General features: G+C 34.5%; 3 protein-coding genes, 1 long non-coding RNA gene and 1 pseudogene across 5 annotated transcripts; 3 read left to right on the forward strand and 2 right to left on the reverse strand.

The window, feature by feature from the left end:
* The first annotated feature begins 1,961 nt into the window (after positions 1-1,961).
* Positions 1,962-15,782, forward strand: LOC103485046 (CRAL-TRIO domain-containing protein C23B6.04c-like; annotated as a pseudogene). Its single transcript, XR_007823146.1, has 7 exons — positions 1,962-7,380; positions 8,621-8,721; positions 8,914-9,090; positions 11,949-12,047; positions 12,691-12,936; positions 13,012-13,321; positions 15,346-15,782. The product of XR_007823146.1 is annotated as a CRAL-TRIO domain-containing protein C23B6.04c-like (transcript).
* On the reverse strand, positions 13,653-14,707 carry LOC103485045 (uncharacterized). The gene has a single exon (XM_008442482.3). The coding sequence runs from the start codon at positions 14,646-14,648 to the stop codon at positions 13,845-13,847; it is 804 nt and encodes a 267-aa protein (XP_008440704.2). The 5' UTR covers positions 14,649-14,707; the 3' UTR covers positions 13,653-13,844.
* LOC103485043 (uncharacterized) lies at positions 15,399-21,952 on the reverse strand. Its single transcript, XM_008442481.3, has 16 exons — positions 21,699-21,952; positions 21,430-21,591; positions 21,132-21,311; positions 20,977-21,034; positions 20,673-20,723; positions 20,101-20,186; positions 19,850-19,937; positions 19,649-19,690; positions 19,495-19,569; positions 19,344-19,412; positions 18,530-18,648; positions 18,038-18,150; positions 17,419-17,498; positions 17,104-17,224; positions 16,899-16,965; positions 15,399-15,676 (listed from the first exon to the last, which is right to left on the reverse strand). Exons 1-16 carry the CDS (start codon positions 21,950-21,952, stop codon positions 15,547-15,549), a joined length of 1,695 nt encoding a protein of 564 aa, XP_008440703.2. The 3' UTR covers positions 15,399-15,546.
* LOC127150613 (uncharacterized) lies at positions 21,828-22,396 on the forward strand. Its single transcript, XR_007823147.1, has 2 exons — positions 21,828-21,976; positions 22,062-22,396. It is a non-coding gene; the product is annotated as an uncharacterized LOC127150613 (long non-coding RNA).
* Positions 22,397-23,175: 779 nt separating this feature from the next.
* LOC103485047 (60S ribosomal protein L6, mitochondrial) lies at positions 23,176-26,091 on the forward strand. Its single transcript, XM_008442487.3, has 2 exons — positions 23,176-23,419; positions 25,541-26,091. The coding sequence occupies exon 2, from the start codon at positions 25,557-25,559 to the stop codon at positions 25,863-25,865; it is 309 nt and encodes a 102-aa protein (XP_008440709.2). The 5' UTR covers positions 23,176-23,419; positions 25,541-25,556; the 3' UTR covers positions 25,866-26,091.
* The last annotated feature ends 361 nt before the right edge of the window (positions 26,092-26,452 follow it).

Genomic DNA, 26,452 nt, shown 5'->3' on the forward strand with positions numbered 1-26,452 from the left:
TAGTTGAATCGAGCTATAGATCTGTAGGAAGTTTCTTCCCATTCTCTCTAAGTATGATTCTGTACTTGAATTCATCTCTTATACTAAATGCAGCGGAGGTAATCGATCATCAGAACTTCTAGGAGTTTTCAAGCGGATAACATTTTTATATTTTGTATAATGTTACTCGGTAATCGACTTTGATTGAAAGAAGTAGACTGACCCGGACGGGAATAAATTTAACAAACACTATTTATAGTTACTTGAGTTTGTGAACGGTAAATTCGACTTGAATTGGAATAAAACGAACTACAAAATAAACTTTAATACGATGAAAACAAAATGAAGGACTTCAACATAATCGACCCTAACTCTAATAAAAAAAGAGAGAATTTGATACATGAATATAAAATAGAGAACTCAACACGATCAGCCTAATAACCCCTAGGAGGAAGAGTAATATGACAACCATCAAGTAAGAATTAACTAGATATATCAATATTAAAAATATCAAAAACTTAAATGAACCCTAATGCTCGCAACACACAGCGTGCACTTTTATTCACGTTGCACGCACGCCCATTGTCTGTGCCCCACAGTCCAGTGCTGCACCATATGCACCCAGGTGAGCGCATGCAAGCCTGGCACCCTCGTGCACGTTCATAACCAGCGTCTGCAAACTTCTTGACACGATATCATTGTTCATCCATGGCCTAGATAGTACTAGAGGGCTCGAGACAATGGCAAAGCGTGCTAGAAATACTTGGATTACCCGTAGAGGGCTCTTAATCGTACTGGGACATTCGTTGATAGAGGGCTCTAAGCATTTTCAAAGATTGATTTAACTGTAGCTTTCTCAAAAGAACTCAACTGAACATTTTCTCCACTATAAAACTATGAACTTCTAAAGGTTTGCTTTGACATCAAAATACTTCAAATGTTAAAAACTCATTCAAACCTTCCTGATATATTAAAAAGATAAAAAATTGAGCTATTTACACATTTTAATTTTAGAGGTGTTTTTTAAATATAAGAAAATAAATTAAACATTTATAATTTATAGCAAAATATTGGATTCTTGATATATGATTGAATAGAATCTAATAAATTGTTATTGTCAAGCTTTGTGAATTATGTGCGATTGTCGTTTTAAGTTTTTTTTTTTTTTTTTTCTCTTCTCTCTTTTAATTTAGTTTAATCATGGAATCTTTACTTTTTCGGTCACATATTTCGAAAGTAGGTTAAGCAGAGCTCCTCATATTATTTTATATGTTTAGTTTAAATATTATATTACGTCTCATATTAGAACCATAATTTTTAAATATCATTTTTTTATTCAAATATCACATAACAATTAAAAAAAAAAAACAGAAAATACACTGAAATTTTAGGATTAAATGACTCTATTAAGCCCTTCCTGGGTTTAAGAGATTTTTTTTTTATAAGAAAGTAGTTTTTAAATTATATTTCAAACAGAGTTTAGTTATGACGAAGGAGAAAATTGCAAAAAATAACAAAATAAAAAGAAAAATGGTAAAGAAAAATAGGAAAAATATATTTATGAAGTTTTTAGTTGTTTTGGTAAATGGTCTTTTTTTTTTATTATTTACAAAAACAAAAAGTAATGCTCCCTCATGGATCAACTTTGACCAAAAATTTATTTAAAGATCTTTCATAACCGATAAACTCAGAAAAGAAAAAAAGAAGAAGTTTTAACCACAAATTCCCGAATAAGTTAATTCGAGGAGAATTATTCAATCTTTCATTACGTGGCGTGGATAACGATGTCGCTTTGAAACAACGCGATTAAAAATAAAAATAGGAAAAAAACCAACGCCGAGCACTTCACGTTTTCTAGACGCGTCGTCCTTATCACGTGCCCCACCGCCTTTAGGCTTTGACTATTCCTTTGTTACGAAGTTTCATCCCTTGATCTCTATTCGCATCGCACAATCCTCGCCGTGCATTCCTCTTGGCCCCTACTATATAATAAATTAGGGTTCCTTCCCGCCATGCTCATCCGAGATATGTTTCCCTCGTTTCCCTTCATTGACTCTGATTTTTGCTCTGCGGGCCATGATAGATTAGCGTTTATGATCTGTCGTCGCGGAATATTGGACGCCAATGAAAAATTCCGGCCAGTATGGTTGTTCCCTTGTTCTTTCCCTTGTTTTTTCTTGTGGTGGAGATCCAAGTTCAGGTTCGTCTCATATAAATTTCCAGATCTAGTTGTCTATCCACCGTCTTCAGTTTGATGGGGTCGGTGTTTGCAGTGCGGTGTAACGTCTTTCGTAAATAACAGGGTTTTGACCAGATGATCTAGGCCTTCTGCGGTTGTATTACAAGTCTGCATGGATTCTTTAATACAAGGCAAATGGGGAATTTCTTTATAAAAGCGAGGAGAAAACGATCTCTCGGATTTGCTGCTACCTTCAGTGGTTTTTGGCAGTTACCTTATGTAATTTCATCAAGGGAAGGTTGATTTGATTAGAGTATTGTCGTGGATGTATAAGATATCAGACCGAACCACCCTATTTTATTAGGGAGGCGGTTTCTGATCGATCTTTGTCATCCGACCTTTGCCATGACAGGTGCGCTTGCATGGCAGGTCAACTACGTTAATGAAAAAAAAGTTTTTTGGGTTTTGAGGAGGGATCGCACGGGGATTGCCCGGGGTTCCTTCTCTTTGGTGTGTGCCGTTTCCTCTCTCTCTTTTATCTCTGTGCATAATATTATGCGTTGCTGCCCGCAGTTGCTTGCATCCCCAGGGATTGCTTGCTCGATCGTTCTTGCCCAACACGTGCCCGTTCTTGCTCAATTTTTTGATCTCAAATGAATTCGTTGGCAAAGGTAAAAACAGTAAAACAACAGCGTTGGTAAGTAGAATAATATATTAACTCTGATTAGGCTTCTATATATTCGCCGGTACAAAATCTCTACACGTTGCTTAGCGTGGTCTCATTAGTATTCGTGCGCTTTTTTATAGTGTAGTTCTATCTGTTCTCTTGGCTACATGGGTAGTCTTACTGAGAGTTGTGTTCGGGTTAATAACAGCTATATTTTCTAGGGCTAAAACCGAAGTTTCGTCCTCTCACAATTGCTAGTCGTGTTAATTTTTAATCAAATTCCAAATGGAACATTTTTTCCGGTTAATTTACAATTCTTCTTTAGATTTTCGAACCCCGTAAATGTGGAAACGTAGTAAAGAGAACAAAGAACCCTACAAGTGAGACGAGTGTTTAATTGCTAGATTTTTAATGACCAGAATGAAAAAAACCAAAGGGTTATCACATGGTTTTGGATACTGGTTTTGTGAAGTTCCTGTTCAAAATATATTCAAACGAGTATTGCGTAGATTTAGTTGGTCTTTGCGTTCAGATTTTTGCTGTCAGCACACAAGGAAAATTATTAATTTCTCCAGAATCCTATTTGTCACTTCTCATTTATGTTGAATATATATATTGTGTGCATTCTGTCCACAGGATTGAGTGAATTGTGTTTGTGAACGTTAAATTATGGTACTTGATGTAAACGTTGTTAGTCCAAGCATGAATTTGTATGTAGTCTGTATTTTGTTACAACTGTATTGTAAAGCACATGGAAAGGATGGACGAAGAACTTGTATTGGACGGGTCACCTGGATTGCTCTTTGCCGTTGCTGAGCTGTTGGGCCTGCAGATATCTGTGAATTTTCGAGTGTGAAATGGAATCATTCTTTCTTGGTAACTTCAATTTTTGGATTGTCATTTAATCAAGCAATCGTTCTTTCTCGGTAACTTGTCATTTAATTAAAGCAGTTGCGTTTAGAAACTATGTTCAAACTTTTTTCCTGAGTTATGTTTTTTCTTTTAAAAAAGTCTATTTAGAAAATATATATAATATTCGAATCTGTTTGTTTCAGATTAATTTATGTAATGTTGTTTTTGAGTATTGAAGCTTTCTTAGCCAAATGAGCTATGTTCATCTGGAGTTTGTTTTCAAATGTCTATGGAGTTTGTAACTCGATGAAATCCTTTTTACATTTGACCCTTTAGTACTAAGTTTAACATGCGAAGTTCTTATGTGTTTGTGTATAGTGGGAGGTGATATCCAATTTCACCAGAGAATTCATTTCATGTAGGGGGAACTGATCTTTCTATTCGTTGAGGACAAAGATCTCTGACTCGACATAGTGGTTTGCTTTATAATATATTAATGCTGTGTTAATAATTCATATCATTTGGTGAAAGATGTTCCTTCAAGTTTATAGACATTTTATGCAATTACGTGTTCTTTAGGATTCAAAGATCAACGAGTGATATTTTGCTATTGGTGGGAGGCGCATTTTAATTATGTCAGAATTTATCTTATTTGGTTGGAGATGACGATGCTATATGTTCAAGGTTTTTAATCTTGCACTTCGGTTTGATGTCAAATCTTATGTGCATTTCAAGGTTTAAAGATAAAGTGGGAGGAAATCGACTCTGTTGGAAGCACATATCATTGATTGTCTAGTGATGAAGATTTTGTACTCAACCTTCAAGACGGTTATAATAGTAGTTGAATGTTTTTGGGTTTGTAGGTTGCTTTAAGTGGGATTTCAAACCGCTCTGGCTCTTTGTGGTTTTGTGAGACTTATTCATGCATTCAAGATTTTACTAGCCTGACCTTGTAATGTTAAATTGTGCTCAATTGAGATCAAGGATGGTGAGAGGTCATATTTCCTCCTGTGGGGAACTCATTATCATTTGTCAACCAATGCTTCTATTTGTTTAATATTTTCATCATAACACTCTTTTTTAGAACTTTTTTAATGTTCGAAAAGTAGCTGGGAAGCTCATATTATTTGGTGAAAGGTGATCCTCCCAGGTCTTCAAAAGCTTATATCATTTTGTGCTCCAAGGTTCCATCAAAACGCTTTTAATCCAACCATGAATGATCTAGGATTTGAAGATCGTCGGGAACTAGTTTCTTAAATTTCTGGCATCTCCCAAGGTGTTTTTTGAAGTTCAATGGAGATGTTATAATTATCAAGCAGGCTCATATCAATTGGGCACTTGTTTTTTGACTTCGGCAACCCTGAGGTGTTTGAAGTTCGACGGAGATGTTAATAGTTCTCATAAAAAACAATCCTGCAAGGCTTGAAGATGGGTGATGGCTTGCTTTTGAACTTTTGTGCAATTTATGCATTTTTGTCAAAATCCTCCTTACATGTAGGTGTTGTATCATTTTCTGAATACGAAGTGTTATATTTGCCGAGGATTGGTGGAAGCTGTTATTGAATTCTGTGAGAGTTTATTTCATTTTCGGTAAGAGATATATTGATATTTGCTTTTGACATCTAACGTATCACTTCATTTTGATCTTAGATTGTATGTGTATCTAAGGTTCTGGGATTTGGAAATAATCTCCTACTCTCTTAAAAGAACATATGGTTTATAAGAGACGATTTTGGCTTGTGATCATGATTCGACAACCAATTCCTCACGACCAATTCTTCAGGTTGTTTGTTTAGATCAATATCTACTGTCTGAAAATTGAGGAAAGTGGATTTCCTAACCTCTATGGATTTTGTAAACTTTCAAATTCCTTTGTGTATAACCATGTGAAACTGAGTTCAATGTATGATTGTCGCAGTTGAAGAATTGTTGGAGGGCATGTTCAGTTCCAATCTCTTGGTAAGAGACTTTCCTTTCTATCTCGCAAAATGAGTTTCTAAATTTTAGATGTTTTGTTTGATGTTGGAAGGAATTCCATAAGACTGTTGACAACTGTGCCTTGCTTGAGCATATTTTATGGTTTGGCGATTATTGGATAGCGATCTCCAATTCCTTTAGAGGCTCATATAGTCTGCCCGGTGATTGTTTTTGAAATGTTCTGGAGGTATCTAACCTAATCATTGGAGTTATTTATCTTATGTATGGTGAACTTTCTAAAGGTTTGGATGATCTCCGTTGAGGTGAGATTTTCCTGTATTACAGGTCTCTAATCTATTCCAAGAGGTTTTTATTCTTAGGGTTTCTTTTTTTTTTTTTTTTTTTGATGTTGTCGAATTAGTTTACAGGATTCCAGAGTAACGAGAAAGAAGATACATCCAAAAAACATACATGTTCATTAGCATGTCTCCTTCGGTTACGGTTACCTTCTGTATATACTTGAAAAGAAAAAGTACCTTTTGTTGGAAATTGCAAAAATACTATCACTTTTGTGAGCAATATTTTTTGCTTTAGATTGGCATTTATTCCTTTTCCTTTCTTTCCGTTTCTTAAAAATGGGGGATAAGATCTATTGAGCGAGGAAACTTTATTTTCTAGAGGTTTCTAGGCTGCTCTCGGATGTAAGCTGTAGAACCATACGAAAGCATAAATCTTAACTTGTGCTTCTTGTGCTTCAAAAGAGTTCCATGGGAGGAGTAGATACATCTAAATAGTTATTAGTCTTCTGTGCATCTATTTAAATGAAATAAAAAAGTTTATCTCCAAGTCTCATTTGTAGGCGATCGGTAGTGCAGACTAAATGGTCGTTGAAATATTTCCAAATGATATTCTAATATATAGATAAATAGAACAATAATGTAAAATAGAATAGAAGTCTTGTACAATAATGTAAGGTAGTTTAGCTAGTTCAAGAAATATATATGTATATATAGCCTCGAGATTGGAATTGACCACAGGGTTTATATTTTTTTGTTATACAAAAGAAAGACAACGTATTTGACGAAAATGAATCAAAAGGATTATTCGGTTGTTGGGGGGCCAGCTAGCACCTAGTTGGCTCCGCTGTTAGTTGTTGATATATGGCTTTCCTCTTATTAATATGGATTATTAAAGATGGGCATCCCTAATTTCAACTTCCCTGCATTCAGTTTAATTCTATTTAATACCCATCAAATCAAAATCTCTCTCAACCAAAAAAAAAGAAAAAAACAAACAAAAGAAAGTTGGCCATTGTCGCTAATTGGTTTATTAAGTAAATACCAGAAATAAACTGAAATGAATAAAAAAAAGGTGAAATTATAACAATTTATCTTAAAATAAGATTTTAATTGGGTGAGATTAAAAGTTAACGATATAGCATGACAATTGATAAGGTGAGCATTTCTGTCATTTTGTGTTGAGAGAAAAATGTCGAAAAGTGGTAAATGGGACATTCATGAAAAATAAAATGTAGTATGGCTTTTTGTATCGTTTATTTTATTGTTTGTAGAAAAAATATTTCTTGTTTCCACTTAGTCAGATTATTAGTAGGGGTGGGAGCGTTAGCGAACGGTTTTGGAATGGAGACAACTAAAAGAGGAAGTAGATTTTCCACTATAGGATCAACAGGAACTATTATTTCATTATCAATTTTCATGCATAATGAGTTAATATCAATAGTCAGTAGTGCCAGCGGGAGCTGAGGACAAGTCCAAGGTGAAGTTAGGTTAGTGGTCTGCCTCCTCTAAATGTACTTAAAGTAAATTATTTCGTGTTGTCTTCTACTTCAACACACTCAAATAGCTTAAAAAATTAAGTACGGTTGAAAAGATATTTAGATATTGTATAATATTGTTCAATAAAAATGTTAAATTGTAAAAATGTACGAGGATTATTTAAAATTCTTCATTATTATTGTTTTTTTTTTGTAATGTAAATGAGTGGGCCGCATGGTGTATATAACCATCATATGTATATATCTATATATATTCAATATGCATTGTGAACGCGGGAAAATCTATAATTCTTTTTGTTGAATAAAGAATGAGGGGAACTGTGATAACACTTGAGAAAGAAAGGAAGAACTTACAAGTTATTATGAGTTCTTTCTCCTCCAATTTTCAGCTCTGAATATCGCTTTTCCCTATTGTCTTCCGGTCGGAGCATAAGGTTAGTTTGTCTTCCTCTTATTATTTCACATCAATTTTGCAATTAGCAATGTGTTTCCAGGCGATCAGAACTTATAGTTGACTTTCTTTGCTGTGATTTGGTACATTTCTGAATAACGTGCGGCACCGGTCGGTTGGACGGCAACTCTGAGTTTCCATATTTTCACTTGCATTATTGAAATATATCGTCTCTTGATCCGTTTGATCTCAATTCTCCTCTCGAATTCTTAAGCCTTCTAGTTATTGATTTGTTAACTTAGATTATGAATGCGATCAAGTTGTTGGCATCAATCGCTTTTGATTATGTTTTTGGTTGCTCTTTGAGTCTCGGACTAGCGTCTTTTAGGGGTTTAGTCGAAGTAATTTCACTCTATCTGAATCAACCGTTTCCTGTATAGAGTTGACGGTAGCGATTCTTACAATCACTTTCGCACTAAATGACCTTTAATCTTCTTGAATTAAATTTTGTGGTTGTTGCTGCTATTATTATTTTAGGTGATTTTCTTTTGTTTTATTTTTGTGTGGGGGAGGCTGGCTTAATGGACCATCCAACCGGATTCGTCCTGCTTCTTCAACAAGGGAGTTACAGAAGAGTGGTCAATGCTGGTTGGCTGTTTTTAAGAATCAATTGTCCTTGAGTGATGGTCTTTTTCTCCTCATTTTTCACAACTATTTTGAGTATTTAGTGGAACGGGATATTTAATGTATTCGTCCCAAATGCTAAAGAATTCAGTTGAGACTTCTTAAATAAATTACTACTTTTTTCATACGCGTGACATAGTCTTTTGAATATTGTAGGTTGAATTCGCTGTTTGTGTGTATTGAGCATGTTTCTTCTTAAAAGAAGAGGCTCCCATAACAATGGAGAAACTGATGATTCTTCCCAGCAGGATGGGAAGGTAGAAGACTACTTTTAATCTATTTTCTTTTCTTGTTGACTTTTCTTCCTTTTGGATCATGATATTATGATTGTAATGGGTAGTTTCGAGCATTTGACCGATAGATTAGGTGCAAGATTCATGGAAAGAGTCAATATTCTAAATTTCTTTAAATGGTTATGATTTGTAATGGTCGTTGTCTTTAACAAACAGATCACTGAACTAAGAGGTGCCTTGGGGCACCTATCCGGTCGCAGTTTAAAGTACTGTAATGATGCCTGCCTTCGAAGATATTTGGCTGTGCGGAATTGGGATCTTCATAAAGCAAAGAAAATGGTGGAGGACTCGCTCAAATGGAGGGCAACCTATAAGCCCGAGGAAATCAGATGGGTTAGTTTGATCAATCTCTAAGTTCTTTGCCTTTCAAACCCTCTAAGTACCGACAGGTTTAATTATAACCTCATTTGAGTTACCTTTTAATTTTATACTCTTTATATAATACATACATAAAAACTGACATAGTATGGCGTTAATGTCTTTCAGTCTCCTCCAGAATCATGTTCAATTTCAACTGCTTATATTTTTTTGTCTTCAGATTACTTTTACTGAATTCAACCAAATTTTTTGATCTACCACCACCGTCTCTAATCTACTTTTAGGTTTGCATATGCATTTGTTTCCTTCCTTCTAAGTTCAGGAGGAAAGAGCCTTGTAAACTTTTGATTGAAGTGGTTTCAAGTAGGAAACTAGAACATCAAATTGACCTTGTGCGAACTAATTAGTTTCACCCAGAAAGAGGAAAAAGCTTATTCCTAGCCATCTAAATGTTGAGAAAAATTCGTAATTTATTTTTACTGATTTCACTAATCATTGAAATCGTGTCGATTACTCTCGGATAAAGTTCATTTCGATAAGAACCAAAATAAGGGTAAAGTGTATTAATTTTCAGTAACTTGATAAAACTGGATATGTGTAATCATCAGAGAAAGGTAACATTTTAGTTTATTTAGTAATGTTAGGACTATATTGACTTTTTGATAAAGAGAAATACTTGTAAAAATTTTAGATTGTACCTACTTCTGTGCATTTCAACTCGTAAAATCAAAGTTTGCCAAATGAGTGTGATACTGTAAGATGCCTTTTGATAAAGATCATAAAACTAGATACTGATTTGTTGTTATAAGATAGAAGGAGACAGTGTTCTACATTTTGGCCAATGTTGTCTCACAATTATTATCCTTCGTGCATTTTCTTTCCATCTTGCAATCTATCTAGATTCTTGTCTACAATCCTTCTCCTTTCATAAACATTCTCTCTTTTTTTTTTTTTTTTTTTAACTCTCATCTTTAAGAGGACAGCTCAATCCTCTACTCTTGCCGTTGTTAGAAGAAAAAGATGAATCATCTGCTAACTATTTCCTTTTTACATGATTCCTGAATTAATCCTTATTTGCTTTTGAAATGAGGATACATACGTAATTTTGCGTCTATTTAATGTCAACGAGAACCATAGCACAACTCCGTCTAGAATATATGATATAAAATTATTTGTTTCTATCTGTTATGGGCTCAACAGAAAAAGTAAGGACCCGTTTGGTAAGAAACAGAGGTGTTAGATAACGTTCCTTGTTTCTCGTTCTCAAAGAAAAATAGAAACGTTTCTCATTTTATAAGGAATTATTGAGAACAAAAAAAGTAGTTTCTTCTGTTCCGTTTCTCAATTGCTTCTTATTAGTTTCCTTTTTTTCAATTTATTTTTATTTGTTTCGTTTTTTCTTTTTCTCAATTATTTTTTTTCTTTCATTTTTTTCAATTATTTTTTATTGGCTTTTTTTCCGATTATTTTTATTGGTTTTCTTTTCATTTTTCTCAATTATTTTTATTTCTTTTCTTTTCCTTTTTTTCAATTATTTTTATTGGTTTCGTTCGACTGTTTCTCAATTATTTTTATTGGTTTCTTTTTCCTTTTTCTCAACTATTTTTATTGGTTCATTTTTCATTTTTCAATTATTTTTATTGGTTTCCTTTTCCTTTTATCTCCATCGTCTTCTCTAAATAATCATCCTCTTCCTCTTTCACTCATCGTTTTTCTCTGCACACTGTCTTCCTCTTCACCTCTCATCGTTTTCCTCGACAACCCGAACTCTTCCTCTTTGTCAGATCCATAGTTTTTGCCTGATTGTTCCTCTTCGTCGAATCCATAGGTTTTCGTTGTGGGTTTTTCTCTAAAGCATCATAGGTTAAGAGTTAAATGTTAAATTTTGTTTTGTTTCTATCAATTCTGAATATTAAAGACATAATAACTTACTTTAAAATTAATATTAAATTCAAGATGTCACGAAATAACGATGAAATCGTTGAAATTGATGGATTAAAAAAAGAAATTGCCTGATATTGTTAATCAAATTTGGCAACATTTGAAGGATAAATATAATTTTATGTTTATGTTATTATTTTTATTCATGTATTGATACTTCTTCGTATTAAATTAATAAACTTTTGATAATTTTATTTGTTATGTTTGATGGATAAACCTATATTTTTGTTTAATGTTTAGTTGAAGTAGATGTAAAAAATAAAAAATAAATCTAGAAGAAAATCAATAATAGAGAAACAGTTGTCAAACACATTTTTTGTTTCTGTTTCTTTTTTTCAAGAAACAAAAAATAGAAACAGTTATCAAATGTTGTAAAAAAAGAAGAAACAAAAAATAGGGAACAAGAAACAAGAAACAGAGAAATGCTTATATGGTTTGTAAGAGCGTTGGTGTATATATACATGTTATATCACTGATTTGCAGCAGAAAAGCACAATGTAAGATTTCTTTCCTTCCCATCTGTTTTATACTATTATAATAGTCTTTTAGTTATCTTTTCTATTCTTATCCAATAATAATGTATTGATTTTACTCTAAATAGAATTTGTTCTGAAAGAATTTAAATTATTATTGTTGTTGTTATTATTATTTGTTTTTGTTATTTTTGGGGAAGGGGAAAAGAAATGTATCCAACCCTACGGTTGACTATTAGTAATTTCCACGTATTATTATATTAAACATCAAAAGATTCTACAGAACTAGGATTAGCTAGTCAATTCAAGCACAGATTGTTTGGCTGCTTTATGTGTATGTATATATATCCTCGACTCTTACTGGAAATTTCACTATTTGAATTTTAGTTGCCTGTTTTTCTAAAACCAAAACTATTGCTACTCCATAAGTGTTTTTGACAAACTCCGAACATGGTGCAGCATGAAGTAGCACATGAAGGTGAAACAGGCAAATCTTTTAGAGCAAATTTCTACGACCGTTTCGGTCGAACAGTGCTCATATCCAGGCCAGGAATGCAGGTACTTCACTCAAAATTTCTGGCCAAAGTGCAAAATCAAAATTTAGAACCAAATTTGACAAGATCATTATTGTCAATATTCGTATTATAAATTCCCATTCTCATATCTGAGAAATGAAGAAAGATTTTTATTTTCTTGCGTATATAAATTTTCATTTCATTTTGAAAAACTGCCGATACTTTTTTAACTTTATAAAGCTAATGGACTTCTGTGCATTAAAATTTAATACTCCTTTAGCTGTAAATTTCAATTTTATGTCATAAAATTCAATTTTATGTCAAATAGATTTGTTGATTTTAACATATGTCAAATAAGATAAGAGTTACTAGACAAAGTTGATACTTGAAAATTCAATGTTTTAAAATTGAAACCCAGCACAAAAATTGATGTACAGAAATCTATTATTCAATGCTACATTTCTTCTATAGTTTAGATATTTCTTAAAAAGTTTTTATTTGTTAGTTTGAAGACTACTGAGTTTTGTTATGAATGATTACACTCTCATATAAATTGAAGCCCAAGGTATTCACCTTTTGCTGTCGAAGCTAGTATTGGGTACAGACCAACATGGAGAACTCGAAATATATATCTTCTAAAAAGAAAATTAATTCTATTCTGCTTGGTTTCCTTCTCAAATTATCAGAATACAAACTCGCCGGAAGACAATGTTCGACATGTGGTGTATCTTTTAGAGAACACCATTTTGAACCTTCGTAATGGCCAAGAACAGATAGCGTGGCTGATAGATTTTACTGGATTTACAATGAACACCAACATCTCTGTCAAAGCAGCAAGAGGGATTATTAACATACTACAGAGCCACTATCCAGAAAGGCTTGCTATTTAATTTCTCTACAACCCTCCAAGAATCTTTCAAGCCTTTTGGAAGGTTAGAAAATTATAATCCATCTTTTATCTCCATTCTTTAACTCAAGTTTGGTTCTAAAATATCTCCGTATCATAGGCTATCAGGTATTTTATCGATTCAAAGACAGGTCAGAAAGTACATTTCATATACCCCAACAACAAGGATAGTGTAGAGCTAATGAAATCTTTCTTCGATATGGAGAACCTTCCAAGTGTATTTGGAGGAAAAGCCACTCTAACATATGACCATGAAGAGTTCTCAAAAATGATGGCAATGGACGACATCAAAACTGCCAAACTTTGGGAGTTGAACGACAAGCCTTCCCATAATAATATGAATGGGCATCCAGGCCTAGAGGCCGCACAAGAAGAGGGAATACCGATCTCCGTTTCTTCGGATTAGAAAGGTCAGTGTCGTTCCCTTAATCTCTAATTTGCATGTAAATTAAAATGAACTATGTTTATGTAATGAAAATGGGGCTGTCTTTATACATTATGACCACCCTTTAATACATTAAGAATAGCCATAAACTGAGGCTTGTGCTGAAATTTCTCTAGTACGTGCTTATGTTGCATATCTCTGCTCTCTTCGTAGCAAGTTTAGATTAGATTTGATATTTTTTCCTAGAACTTTCCACTATGTGTACCACGGCGACAGTTGTTAACTATGTGGCGTCAGTAAGCTTAGCGAAGTGGCGATGCAATTGATAAATCTATGGCGTGAGTAGAGGGAGCATGGAGTACTAATTTTTATCCTGAATTTGCTTGAAATGATGCAATGGGCAGAGAACAATGAGTGAACTTCAGAGTTCCTAATTGGCTAATAAGAACAAAGCCTAGTGATCTTTTATCTCTTCTACAAATGTTCCATATCATCAGTAAGAGGATAAAGCAAAAGGGAAAAATGATAATGGACTAAAGGATTAATATTCAACCTTGGTTTGCTGAACCAATGGCCGGTTTCTTGCTCATCTTAGCAGTAAAACGGTATACAACAACTCCAATTCTCGATCCCGGCGGCGGAGGATCAGTATGTAAAACCTCAACTTCAAAAAACTTTCTTGCTTTCCTGAAGAAGGCCGAGTCCTTCTTCCATCGCCGTAAATGGGCCATCAGAAACACCATATTGGGGTTTCCTCCGCCTAAGAGAAAGTCCTTCAATGTTTGGATAAGAGGATCGTATAAATGGTCATGATACACAACATCGGAAGCCAATATGAGGTCGAAATCCAGCTCAATTAGTTTCGCATCAATGGTTTCTCCCCAATGAAGTGGCGTCACCTGAACGCAACCGCCGTTCGCCGCTAAAATCCCGGCGTTGGCTTCGACGTTGAATTGGAGGTTGGAGATCACGTGGGATAGATCGGTAATGGTCACTTTTGCTCGGAGTGTGGCGGCGGCGGCAATTCCGACTATACCGGTACCGGAGCCGATCTCGAGAACTTTGAGAGTTGGAGATTTTGATGCGTGGCGTAAGGCGGTGAGAGTGGGTGTGAGAGGGTTGGTTTGAGGATGAGAGCGATGATCGTCGAGAAGGTTGACGAGGGTGGTGGCTGCCGGCCAGAGCTGAAAGGAGAGTCCTTGGGAAGGTAGTTGCCTGATCGATAAAGTGGAGTTGATTGAAGGGATGAAATGGTGGAGCAATTCAGATGCTACAGCATCTTTTTCCTCCGCAGGAAGGATCAGAGAGATGGGGCTAATGTCATCGTCGCCGCCGTCGAGATCAGAAGACATGATACTGAAGTTTTTGTTTGCGCCTCTCTCCTTGAACTTTTTGCTATTTCTTAGGGCAGTTTTCATTTACCGGAGCCCAAGAAGTCTCGCTATCTTTGGGCCTTGAGACCCAGGCCCATTATTGAAATTTCGACTTCATTGCCCATTCTATTGTTGGGATTAGAGAGATGAGTTGGAGTGAAATGAGAGAGCTTTGAAGAGAAGACAAAGTAGAATAATGACAACTGATACCGATTACATGGGCAGTTAAGTCACCAAGCTACTACCCAACTCATGCCACGTTTACTTATTAATTTGGGATAGTTCCAAACCCAAAATATATATAACATTTAACTAAAATTTTAAACATTTAGTAAAATATAACTAAAATTGCGTAAAATATAACTAAAATTTAATAAAATATAACTAAAATTTAATACGAATGCCAAAGCCTATCATCGATAACTATATTGTTGGATAGGAGTTTATCAAAGAGTCTACTAATTAGACTATCATTTTATATATTACGTTATATTAGCAATTATGTTATAATTTCTCCTAGGATGTAAATTGATGAGACAGGTTTCCTACTTGCGAGAAATTATTATTTTTTAATGGCAATTCTCGAGCATCTACTTTATCTTATTTTGAAGTCTACTTCGTCTCACCCTGCTTACTATTCCCCCGCGACATTGCTCCCACTTTTATATAATGATAGGAGATTATAACGGAAACGGCCGTGAAAAGGGAAGGCTTTGTTGGATTCCTGTAGGGACAAAGGAAGGCAGCACACAACACGTTATTTTATTCAACTGCACGGTGTATTTACATAGTGTTGCTTTGATATATTCTGATTACGGTGGAGTTCGTAGTTCAAGACCTGTGTGGTCAGGGCATAAACCATGCCAAAATCCCAAGGCTATGGCTTAGGCAGATCCTCAAGAACAACATGTGCAGCATTGCGACCCGGTGCCCCCATGACACCACCTCCAGGATGCGACCCGCTACCGCATAGGTACAATCCTTTAATCGGTGTCCTATGATTTGACCTGCAGTACATGGAACAGATATTTCTTCTGTAAAAATTGGAGGAATACCATAGATTTTCAAACTATTTATTAAAATAGAATAGTTCTAAAACTATTCATTAAAATACTGCTGTTTTGATTTTCTCTCTCCGTTTTTTTAATTTGATTTTCTCTCTCTTCGTGGTCGAGCTTAGAATACTCGACCAAAACAATAATTTTTTTAATTTAATAACAATTTATTATTATTAAAATTTTCTACCTACCTCCTAAAATAATTACTACTTATTTCCACGTCAACTAATTATCTTTTTTTTCTTCTTAATTTAATGTTTATTTCATTTTTTTAACTGAAAAAAAATGAAAAATCTAAAATTTAATACTTTTCACCTTCATTTATATTCTTTTAATAATTAAAAAATTTTCATTCATTTTATGATTATCTTGATTCTATGGATTGTTTTAAATGCTCTTTTAAAAGAAAAATTATATTAATATAGTATTTTAAAATATTATTTGTCAAATTTATCTTCTTTCAAAACTATTTATTGAAATAATGCTCTAACAGGGAAATGCAACTTTTTTTAACATCGGAGCATAACAACAATTTTTTTTCTAGTTTTAGATACACTTGAAATGTTATGAATTGTAAGCTGCATTTGTAAATATAAATAGGTTCTGACCATTTATGCAAGTAAAAATGTTGTTTTTTAACAAACTAAAAAATAATAAAAACAAAAATAAAAATTTTAGAAACACAACTAAATCCCTGAATATATGGATTTTTGTTTCACCAAGCTAATTTTCTAATTAAAATGATAATTGAGAGTTTTATGTGGATAGACAAAATGTATAAAAGTAAATACTAGATAGTATATTAGTATCATTTCTTATAAAAATGATACTAATATAGTATGTATATTATGAATATATCTAATATGTTAATCTTTCTTTTAATATTGAAATGTTACTATAAATGAAAAGAAAAAATAGAGAAAAAATCTCAAACCACTTCTCTCCTAGGGCGAGTTAGAACACTTGTCCTACTCTTTCTATCCCATATCGTGAGTCTTAAACACTCGTTCTATTCTTTCTCTCCCTTCAAATAACAGTAGATTTCTAATAAGTTTTAAAACTACCTTATTTTACTAATAAGTTTTTAAAAATGCTATATTTTAATAAATCATCCTATTTCTTCTACATAGACTTGAAAGCAACAAGAGAATGATTCAAGAGTGAGTATTACCATCCTTTTAGAGGCCGCATCAAGAAAAGAGAATCTAAGCCCATAGCTCCATGAAAAATATTTCCTCCTGTTACAGGTGAGAATACTCAAGTTTCAGCAGATGCATGTATGAAATTGAGAACTAATATTCATAGTTGAGCCTTTTCAGAACTAAACTCCGCATTAAAGAAAAATCTACCTGGAAGTTTTCATATTGGACTTTTACCTGTTAGACCAATTTCCTTCTCAAGATCAGGTGGTGTCAGCATGTCATAACCTATAATTGATGAGCTGAAGCCAGGTGCGTATTCATCAATCAACTTAAAACATCTTTTGGCATATAAATCCTGCAAATATAGACTCCGATTCTTGTCATATTGACAAAATGAAAAATAAATCCAAACCTAAAGATCAATATCAATTCAAATAGTGGTAAAATGAAACCAAAACATGTATAAAGGTAGGGTCGATTATGGACAAACATAAGAGCCAGAGCAAGCATATGTCAAACAGATGCACAAAGATCCCTTTAACAGCTTACTCTGTATGTAACATCATCCCAGCTCCCATCCAAGGGTTTGTAAGGTGTATACTGTGTAAATAAGCTGACTACATGCTTACCTACAAAAAGTTTTATGAGTTTGAATATTAACCGTTAACTGAATAACTAGGGATACATTAGCTACAATGTAACTGCATAAGCTATGAAATAAAGTTTGACATTTGGTTTGATATATTTCAAAATGAATAATTTGTGGTAAAATCATTTGGTCCCTACTCAATCAAATACTTCTGCAAACACAAAAGTCTTCTAATTCTGACCACACGTTAGAAAAAATGAAAATCTATACTTTCGATTAAATTGACTACGTGACTTTCATTGACCCATTATTTTGGTGTTGGAATGTTGTCTTACTAATATGATGCATCACATATTCTAAATAATTTGTCCACAAAATGGAAGAACAATTCTGTAGAACGTAACATAATTTCTTTCTAATATTGGAAGGGTTCCTAATTAGGGACAGGATATATTCCTCACCTTCAGATGGATACAATGAAGTACATATTCTCTTCATAGTCATAAAATTAGGAATAGGAAGGGATATGGATGGTTCTCATGCTAAACAGGAAGAACGTACGGAATAAATTTACAGTACCAGGTGGAGAGACAGTTTTGTCCAGAGAGGAAGGAATTGTCATCTCCATAACAGGTCTTTTGGATGGAAAGCCACTCCATGCATCTTGGCAAGCTGTGCCGATATCTTCCATTCTGGAAGAGAAATCAAGAAAGAAAAGGTGAGCAAGTCTTCTTTTTTTAAAAAAAGGTTAAATTGTAATGAAAATCAAATGCATTAATTTATGAGACAATGCATCTTTGAGAGGATCATCTCTCTCTATTTTTTCCCTCACTCTCAACCACTAACAACAGAACTGCTGTTACACAGTAAGTCTAAAGTAAACTCCTAAGGTTTCAGAGAAACAATTCACATTGTAGGACATTTTGGTTGAAGGAAAATAGCTCAAACGTATTCAAGGTAGTAAAAGAACTAGAAGTATGCATTATGATGAGTTGCTCAACCATGCAAAACACATTATGAAAAAAATTCTGGTGGGGCTGCTAATGATATTAGTAGTGGTGTCTCTCCTACCTTTCAGCACCAATATGAATAGTTGCTGTATGCTGAGGGCCCACCTCATCTTGATTATTCAAATTGCAAGACTTGAACTGCGGCAATTTGTCAACAGCAACGTTTATTTTTGTTGTTCCCTGTTCCAGCCAGTAATGTCTAAACTATCATGATATTTCAAGCATGGGAACAAAGGACCGAGGAAAGTAGATGAAACTTTTGTCTGAATAGGACATTTGGAATAAGACATTCTTAACCTTCGTTTCTATACTTTTAATGGCATGCATTTGTGATAGTTTAAAGAATAATAAAAACTCGTACTGAAGGAAAATAAAAGGTCTTCTCTCTGTCTTGCAAGGGTCAGGCTTCGACTCTTCAACTTATACCAACTAAAAAATTCAAGAACAATGGTGGACTTAAGAGGACCTTACAACTTAAAGAGCAATGTAGATAAATAAATGCAAGAACGGTGTAAACACAAAGCACGAGCCAATGCCCTTGCTCCTTTTTATTCATCAATTATCATCTATCACTTTTTTCCAACAAGCTACCTAAGCAAATAGAAACAGAATAGACACCATTATAATCGTCAAAAATGGATTCACATCCAACAACCAGAATGAAACTCGTAATCATAAAAAAAGAAACGGTCGAGATTCTATTGATCCTAGGGAGTGGTGGTTTAAATCTCACCCAAGTCCATAAAGACATGAGAACAATGGTAAACTGACAAAATGATCTTATGACTAAATATAAAGGAGATATGGACATCGGAGAAGTTAACGTTTATTTGTCTCCGAAAGAATAGTAAGAAAAATTATCAGGTATGTCTTACTGAGGTATAGTCAGAACATTTGATAGCCCGAAGAAAATCATCCGGAAGAGAAGTTTGAGGCACCATTTCCTACGACAGAACCATAAAGATGAGAAAGCGAGAAGCACGAATCAACGCTAAAATGGTTTATCTCTAATGTAAAGCATTTTACCACGAATGTTCTGTACGGAGTTGCATTTGATAGAACAACTGAAGAATGCACTTGCGTCCCATCCGCCAGTAAGACCTTAATCAATAGGATGTATCAGATACATGAGGATATAAAAAGATGCCTCGAGATGTACCAAGGAAATAAATAAACCAACCCCCTTTAATCTACCAGAGTCTTCAATCATCAGTTCTGACACCTGACCATCAAGTTTAAAATGTACATGAGACAAATAATTCAAAATAAGCAAAAGAGAACTTAAAGAATATAATGGAGAGAATAAAAGAAAATATTAAATTTGGACTTGCTTTTGAAGACTATATCAAGTTATTCAGAGCTGCATACTGAATTAGAATACCTCTGCATTTGTTGCAATATGAACTCCAGCTTCTATGGCAGCATTGCTTATGGCCATTGATACCGAACCCATCCCACCCTCCACATGTCTGCAATTGATGTTAATATTTCTTTAATGAATATCGTTAAAGTGCTACAAAAACATCATGCAGGGTATTTCAAGGAATATCATTACATTGAGCTGACAATATGCTATGATACACACATCAAATCGGCTCTGTAATAAAAGTAATTGTAAGATGAGATACTCACGACCAAATATTACGATCGCCATGAATAGTTTCTCCCATTACGTGATGTAGTAGAACATATCCACTTCCAGAAGTATGGATGCTTGTCTGTTGGAGATAAATTCACCATTGTTGATGTACAAAAGAAAAAGTTAACTCAGTGAATAAGTAGGAAAAAAATGTTCACTTAGTGAATATGGTCTAAACCATTAAAACTAGAATCTGTAGTCTCCATAACCATGTTGGAAATGAAAATTTTAGTTTTGCAACATTTCAGTTGATCAACAAAGACAATGTACCATTTGAATTAGCTGTAACAGAAACCAATAGCACCTACTACAATGTTCTCTATGAGGAGTTTGATTTTGCACAAATAGAAAAAGGTGGATCTTTTAGTATGTCTTTCATATAGCAAAGGATTATTTCATATTCTCAAATACTTAATCTAATTATGATAATCATATACATTCCTAAGCTATTAGTAGTCAGTCACTGCAGAGAGACTGGGAGGAAGATATAAGATAAATCATGATGCTTCAAATGCATTTTAAGTATGCAACTGAACCAAATTTAAACTGGAGTATGAAGTCTCACCATGGTCCCAATGATGGCATCTCCTGCAAGTGTTGCCTTCAATACATCCGACTGAGAACCAAAAAGTAGGTAGAATTGAAAAGGTTATAAGCCATGAAACAAACGTCCAGGCTGAGCATGAAACAGAGATCTATTAATTCACGTAAATCTCCTTCCTACCCTGCACCCCTTCATATAAAAGATAAAAGAAATTCCAGACCGTTGAGGCTACCCTGGAGTTTTAATACAAGAAACATAAACATTTCAACTCACAAACAAGAGAAACTTTACTTTTCAAATCCAAGTAAATGAAGTCAGTTATTACCTCAAACCACCCATTTAAAACCTTAGAAGTTGGTGATACTAGAAGGTCTATCAACTCCCTAGCAAAAATAAAATCAAGAGATGCATCAGACAGCAACGAAATTGAATTACTTAAACCAACACTTAGCAAAGCCTATCCTGGTTCAAGTTACTTACAACATATCTTTTTGACCTAATGATAGCGCATGTCGGAGACAACGACCCCAGAAAATAGAGTTTTGCACCTTATGTCTCAACCGGTCACTGAATGATGAACCCTCGTGTAATGCTTCAGGAGTTCGAGAATCCAACATAAAATCCATAAATTTACAATACTTATGAAGCTGTTTTTCATATCTATTCACCAGCGACGAATCGAGTAAAAGTTACAAATAACAATACTACAACAAAATCAAATCCACGATAAACCAAACAATCAGCCCGAAAGGTGAACAAGATGTATTGAGAGAATCACCTAGGGTAAGCATCGGCGTCCTTTTTAGAAAATTTAGATATCTCCAAGTAATCATGTTCATCATTCATTCCAAGTAGAAGAAAACGACCGTCGAGGCAGGGTGTGAATGATGTGGCCATCGGTTTCAATAACTTCAATCCATGTCTCCGCAATTCCAAGTCCCTTCGATTTCAATCCGATAGCCATTCCAAATGAAAATAGGAAGAAAATAAATCATTACATAAAAACAAATGACGAATCTGGACAGAAACTAGAAGAATTAAAACTACCTGATGATGGAAGGCCGGAGGAGACTTAGGAGATAACTACATCGAGAGAATTTAAATCCTGGAATTAACTCTTCAGTAACAGCAGCGCCGCCGATCACATGGCGCCTCTCAAGAACGGCAACAGAGAGGCCGGCACGGGCAAGATAAGCAGCGGCTATCAAACCGTTGTGGCCTGCGCCGACGACGAGCGCGTCCCATTTCTTATCCTTCAGCACTGCGCGCGTTGCATTGCCGCTGAAGCTTCGATTCCACATAGCTTCAACTCTCTTTCTTGATCGGTAAATGGAATACTTCAACTACAAATCCAACCATTTTCAGATAACCAGTGGGATTGTTACGTGTACTGATTTTGTCTTCTTGCAGGATTATGTATGCGAGTGGAAGCAGTTCCATGAATTTCCTGATTTTGGCGCCAATCGCTTTCCTCCATCAGGATGGTTTGTCCTTTTCAACACTTTCAGGACAATTGCTCTTTGGTTGTGATGTGAGTGGAGATGTTGATTTCACAACATAACTATATGTCTATTGTCACAATTTTGGTTTTATAAAAATAATAATTAGAATTGGAATTTTGGTGTATATATTTATATACAGATTTGAATAATTATTTATCTAAATATTCAATATATTTTATTCATTTAATTTTGTAAGTGATTTTAAAATGGTTAAACAATTTAAAATCACTTCCACTTAACCAATCAATATCTCTAATCACCTTCTTTATATCAGCAAAGGAATGGAATCAATTTTGAAAAAAAATTAATTCATTTTGGTATAACTTTTTGAACAATGTTTTTAAACTTACATCATTTGAAATTACTAAAATGACCAGTATTTATATTTTTTTTTAAGCTTCCATCTGTCTTGCAACACAGGCCTTTATGGCCAATGAGCGACAACAAATAACTTTTTTACATTCCTTCTTCGTTATGCTGTTTTTTCCTTTTTCTTATTTTCTTGTTCTCTAGCATGAGCGAAAAAAAGTAAAACAATAGAAATAGTTTAAACGAAGAAAAAAAAAATTATAGTTGTATTTGACGAAGTAGAAAGAGAAAGATGATAAGGAACAGCCAAATCTTTAGGCTCGTGCAATTGATACTTCAATACGTAACTACATCAACAAAAAAAGTCATTTTTCAAATCTTTAGATTTCAGTTCTATCATGAAAAAGTTATTCTTACAAGTTTTTCGATATTTATCTAAAAAAAGAGTGAGAGAAAAAAATGTTGTTTTCATTTTCCTACAAACCATATTTGACCTTCAGCTCGCCCCGTAGCAAGAGGCTGTTTGCCCCACCTTGCAAGCTGTTTTTGTTGCAACCACACTCATCTTTTTGTGTTGGTTTGGATTAAATTTTGTGTTAGGTTTTGTTGAGTTTCAAATTTGGAGGTAAAAATTTCTAGGATCGGGTCGTCGGGTTTTTTAAATAACCCAGTCCGACCCGGTTAGGCATATAATATATTTAAAAAAAAAAAAACTAAAACCTAAAACCTTTTCGTAATTCGCCGCACGCCCCTTTTCTTCAATCTTCAGTTCAGCTTCCTCCCCGTCGGCCGACCATTTCTTCGCTCGCCCTTCAAGCCGGCCGCCCCCCTCCGCCGGTGTCCAGTTGCCCTATTCGACACTGTTCGTCCTTCATCATTTTTTCCGCCTTCCCTGTTGTCCTCCTTCCCGCCAACACTTTGGATTTGGTGTTGAATTTGTTTTCTGACTGCACTTAGGTGAGTTAAACATTTTGAATTCGCTGAATCTGCTGAATTTGATTTCGTTGAATTTGTGTTGTTGAAATTGTTCAGTTAAATAAAATTTTGGTTTAACTTCAAAAGCCTTGCTTGGATCCCAACACAATTAAGTTTCAGTATATATATATATATGTATATATATATATATATATTGACATCTTAAAATATATACCAAACAAGTCCTAAAAAAGTTATTTGGTATGTTTAATAATTTTATGTATTGTCTGAAATCTCAACTTTAGTTTCAATATACTCAAATTCTCGAGACATGAATTGTAACTTGTCACGAACTATTGTTTGAATGGCTCTATTGTTCAAGCAGCTTCTTTACTTTGTCTGAATGTGATGTGATTTCAATAACCATAGTATTCATCTTTGCATTTTGATGTCTTTTTCTTTTTATCCCGGTAAAGTTCTATCTTTTATTGGTGTTGCCCGAGGTGGTAAGCTTATTACATTCATCTTTTTCTATGATCCTTCGCCATTGTTCTCCCTATATTATAGCTATACTATACGTATATCAGTAAAGATACTATTTTCTGAGTTTTGTATTTCAATCTTAATATTGAAGCTTCAGTTACCACATCTCCCTTCGCAATTGAGTTTTAAATTTTATATCATAATTAAAGTCTAAACTTTACCTTGTTCCTGTGTTTTTCCCACCACTATTTTCCCCATTTTTGAGTGAGGTTCAATCTTAATCTTGGAGCTTCATCTACCCAGTGCTTCTAAAGTTCAAGGTGCAATAAAGCTCATCAGTCCTAGGAAAAAAAAAAGGAAAAAAGAAAAAAAAAAAGAAGCAAAAGCTCAGATTGTTGTTTGTTAGGCCGACTATGTAATACTACGTAAAGAAAAGAAATCATAGTTGAAGTGGACATGAAAGAAAGCCCCTAAACATAAGGGATTTTGATTTCAAGTTTAGTAAATTAGTTAATAAAGGAGGATAGGCTCTAGTTATTTTACTAGTTTTCAAAAACAATTAAAAAAGTTCAAGGGCTAAGGCTTTGAGCTTTGGGGCTTCACAAAAGGTGCACCTTACTTTTTTAAACATAGCATCTACCACAGGCTCTCTTACCAAAGCTCAATAAGGGCCATAGGTATAATACAAAACTTGGAGGGAATGAATTTATCTGATGGTGGTCTCCTATCTAGAACTTAATAATTTACGAGTTTCCTTGGTGTCCATATGTTGTAGTTAGAGGTAAAAGAGGTTATTTTGTAAGCTTGGTCAAGGTGTGCAAGCAAGTTGGTTAGGGCACTAACAAATAGAAAAATGTATTTGTGTACTTGTGCCATGGGGAGGTTTCAAGGGGTGATTTGGCATCCATATCGTGTAGGGTAAAGGGGTTGTCTCGTAAGATTAGTCAAGGCATGCAAGCAAAGTTGGTTGGTAAGGATACCTGGGAAGGTGTTGATGAGCTTTATGGCAGCACCTAGAGGACCTTCAGAGGGTGATAGGTGGATCAGATGGCTCAATATTGTCTTCTTTCTCATCAGGTTATCTCATTTTTGTCCATATGGGATCAAGATAATAGGGTGACATGGGGATGAGGAATGACTGACGGGATGATGGATTATCTTGATTGTTACTTTTATCCCTTTATACTTTAGATTCACTATGCTAAATTTATCTCAACCTAATAATTTGACTTTGAAGTATGGTGGACATTTTATGTGATGAAAGATTTGCGGGCTGAGTGGTTCCAGGTTTTGGAATCTCTCGAGTTAGATCGATATAATTTTATAGGTTTAGTTTATAAATTCAATCCACTCGATGCTAACTAGTAACTATCATATTAGGGTTTTTTTAAAGTACATAATCATATCAGGTTTTGAACCAATGATCTCGTGAGATTTCAAAGTAATTGAAACTACTTGCTGCCCGTTCTTCTTGGGTCACCAAATTATAATTGGTAATTTATTTTCGAAGTTCATTTCCAATCCAATTACAGTTTTAATGTGTTCATACAAGCCCATTGACAATGAACTTTGCTGCTTGTTTAATGTTAACCATTCCTATCTCGTCTGTTTCCAACAAATATTAAATATGATCTATTAAATATCAGTAAACTAACTAGTTTGTGAATTTCATCTTAATAGGTAAGCAGGAACTATAATGGAGGCTAAATTTTTTCGGTTCCTTAAGATTGTGGGAGTTGGGTACAAAGCCAGAGCCGAAGCAGCAGGACGCCTCTTGTATCTTAAACTGGGATACAGTCATGAAGTTGAGCTAACCGTTCCGCCAGCTGTTCGTGTCTTTTGCTTCAAAAACAATGTGGTATGTTGCACAGGGATTGACAAATATAGGGTACACCAATTTGCTGCTGCAGTTCGTAGCTGTAAGCCACCAGAAGTGTACAAAGGCAAGGGCATCATGTATATCGACGAGGTCATAAGGAGGAAACAAGGAAAGAAGTCTAAATAAGATAACAGAAGCACAAAATCCCTCGTTGATCTTTATTCAGACACAAAGTGCCTCAGTTATGAATAATTGTTTTTGTTGTATGCATGTTTTTAGAGCATTCCATGAATTTAGCCATGCGACTGAACTGTAATTGCTTCAATGCCTATTCTTGAAATGTCATCTCATCGATCATTGATGTTGAATGTTGAAGAATGCAGACCATGCAAGAAAAGGCTATTTGAGTTGAGCGTTGTCGACCATTAACCTTTTTCTTTTTCTTTTTCTTTTCATGTGGGATGGAGCCTCTGACCACGTTGATCATTGAGGTTCAACTCTCATACACTTGCTTGTATTATGAGTAGTAATGCCCTCTTTTCTTTGCAAGATGTTTATGCCAATTTTCTCACGGACCTTGATTAAAAGTTTCAAACAAAACAGCCCTTTCCTAATCGCTTCAGTATCTAACATGTTTTCTTTCTGTTTGGAAACTGATCGTCATTGTTTCACATGTTTTCTCTGTTTAAAATTTATTGATTGACTTGATGAAATGGAACTCAAATTTGTGTGATAATGCTCTAAATTTGTATGGAAAATCAATCTCGAGTCAA

Source organism: Cucumis melo, chromosome 8, assembly GCF_025177605.1.
Source record: "Cucumis melo cultivar AY chromosome 8, USDA_Cmelo_AY_1.0, whole genome shotgun sequence".
Taxonomy (NCBI): Eukaryota; Viridiplantae; Streptophyta; class Magnoliopsida; order Cucurbitales; family Cucurbitaceae; genus Cucumis; species Cucumis melo.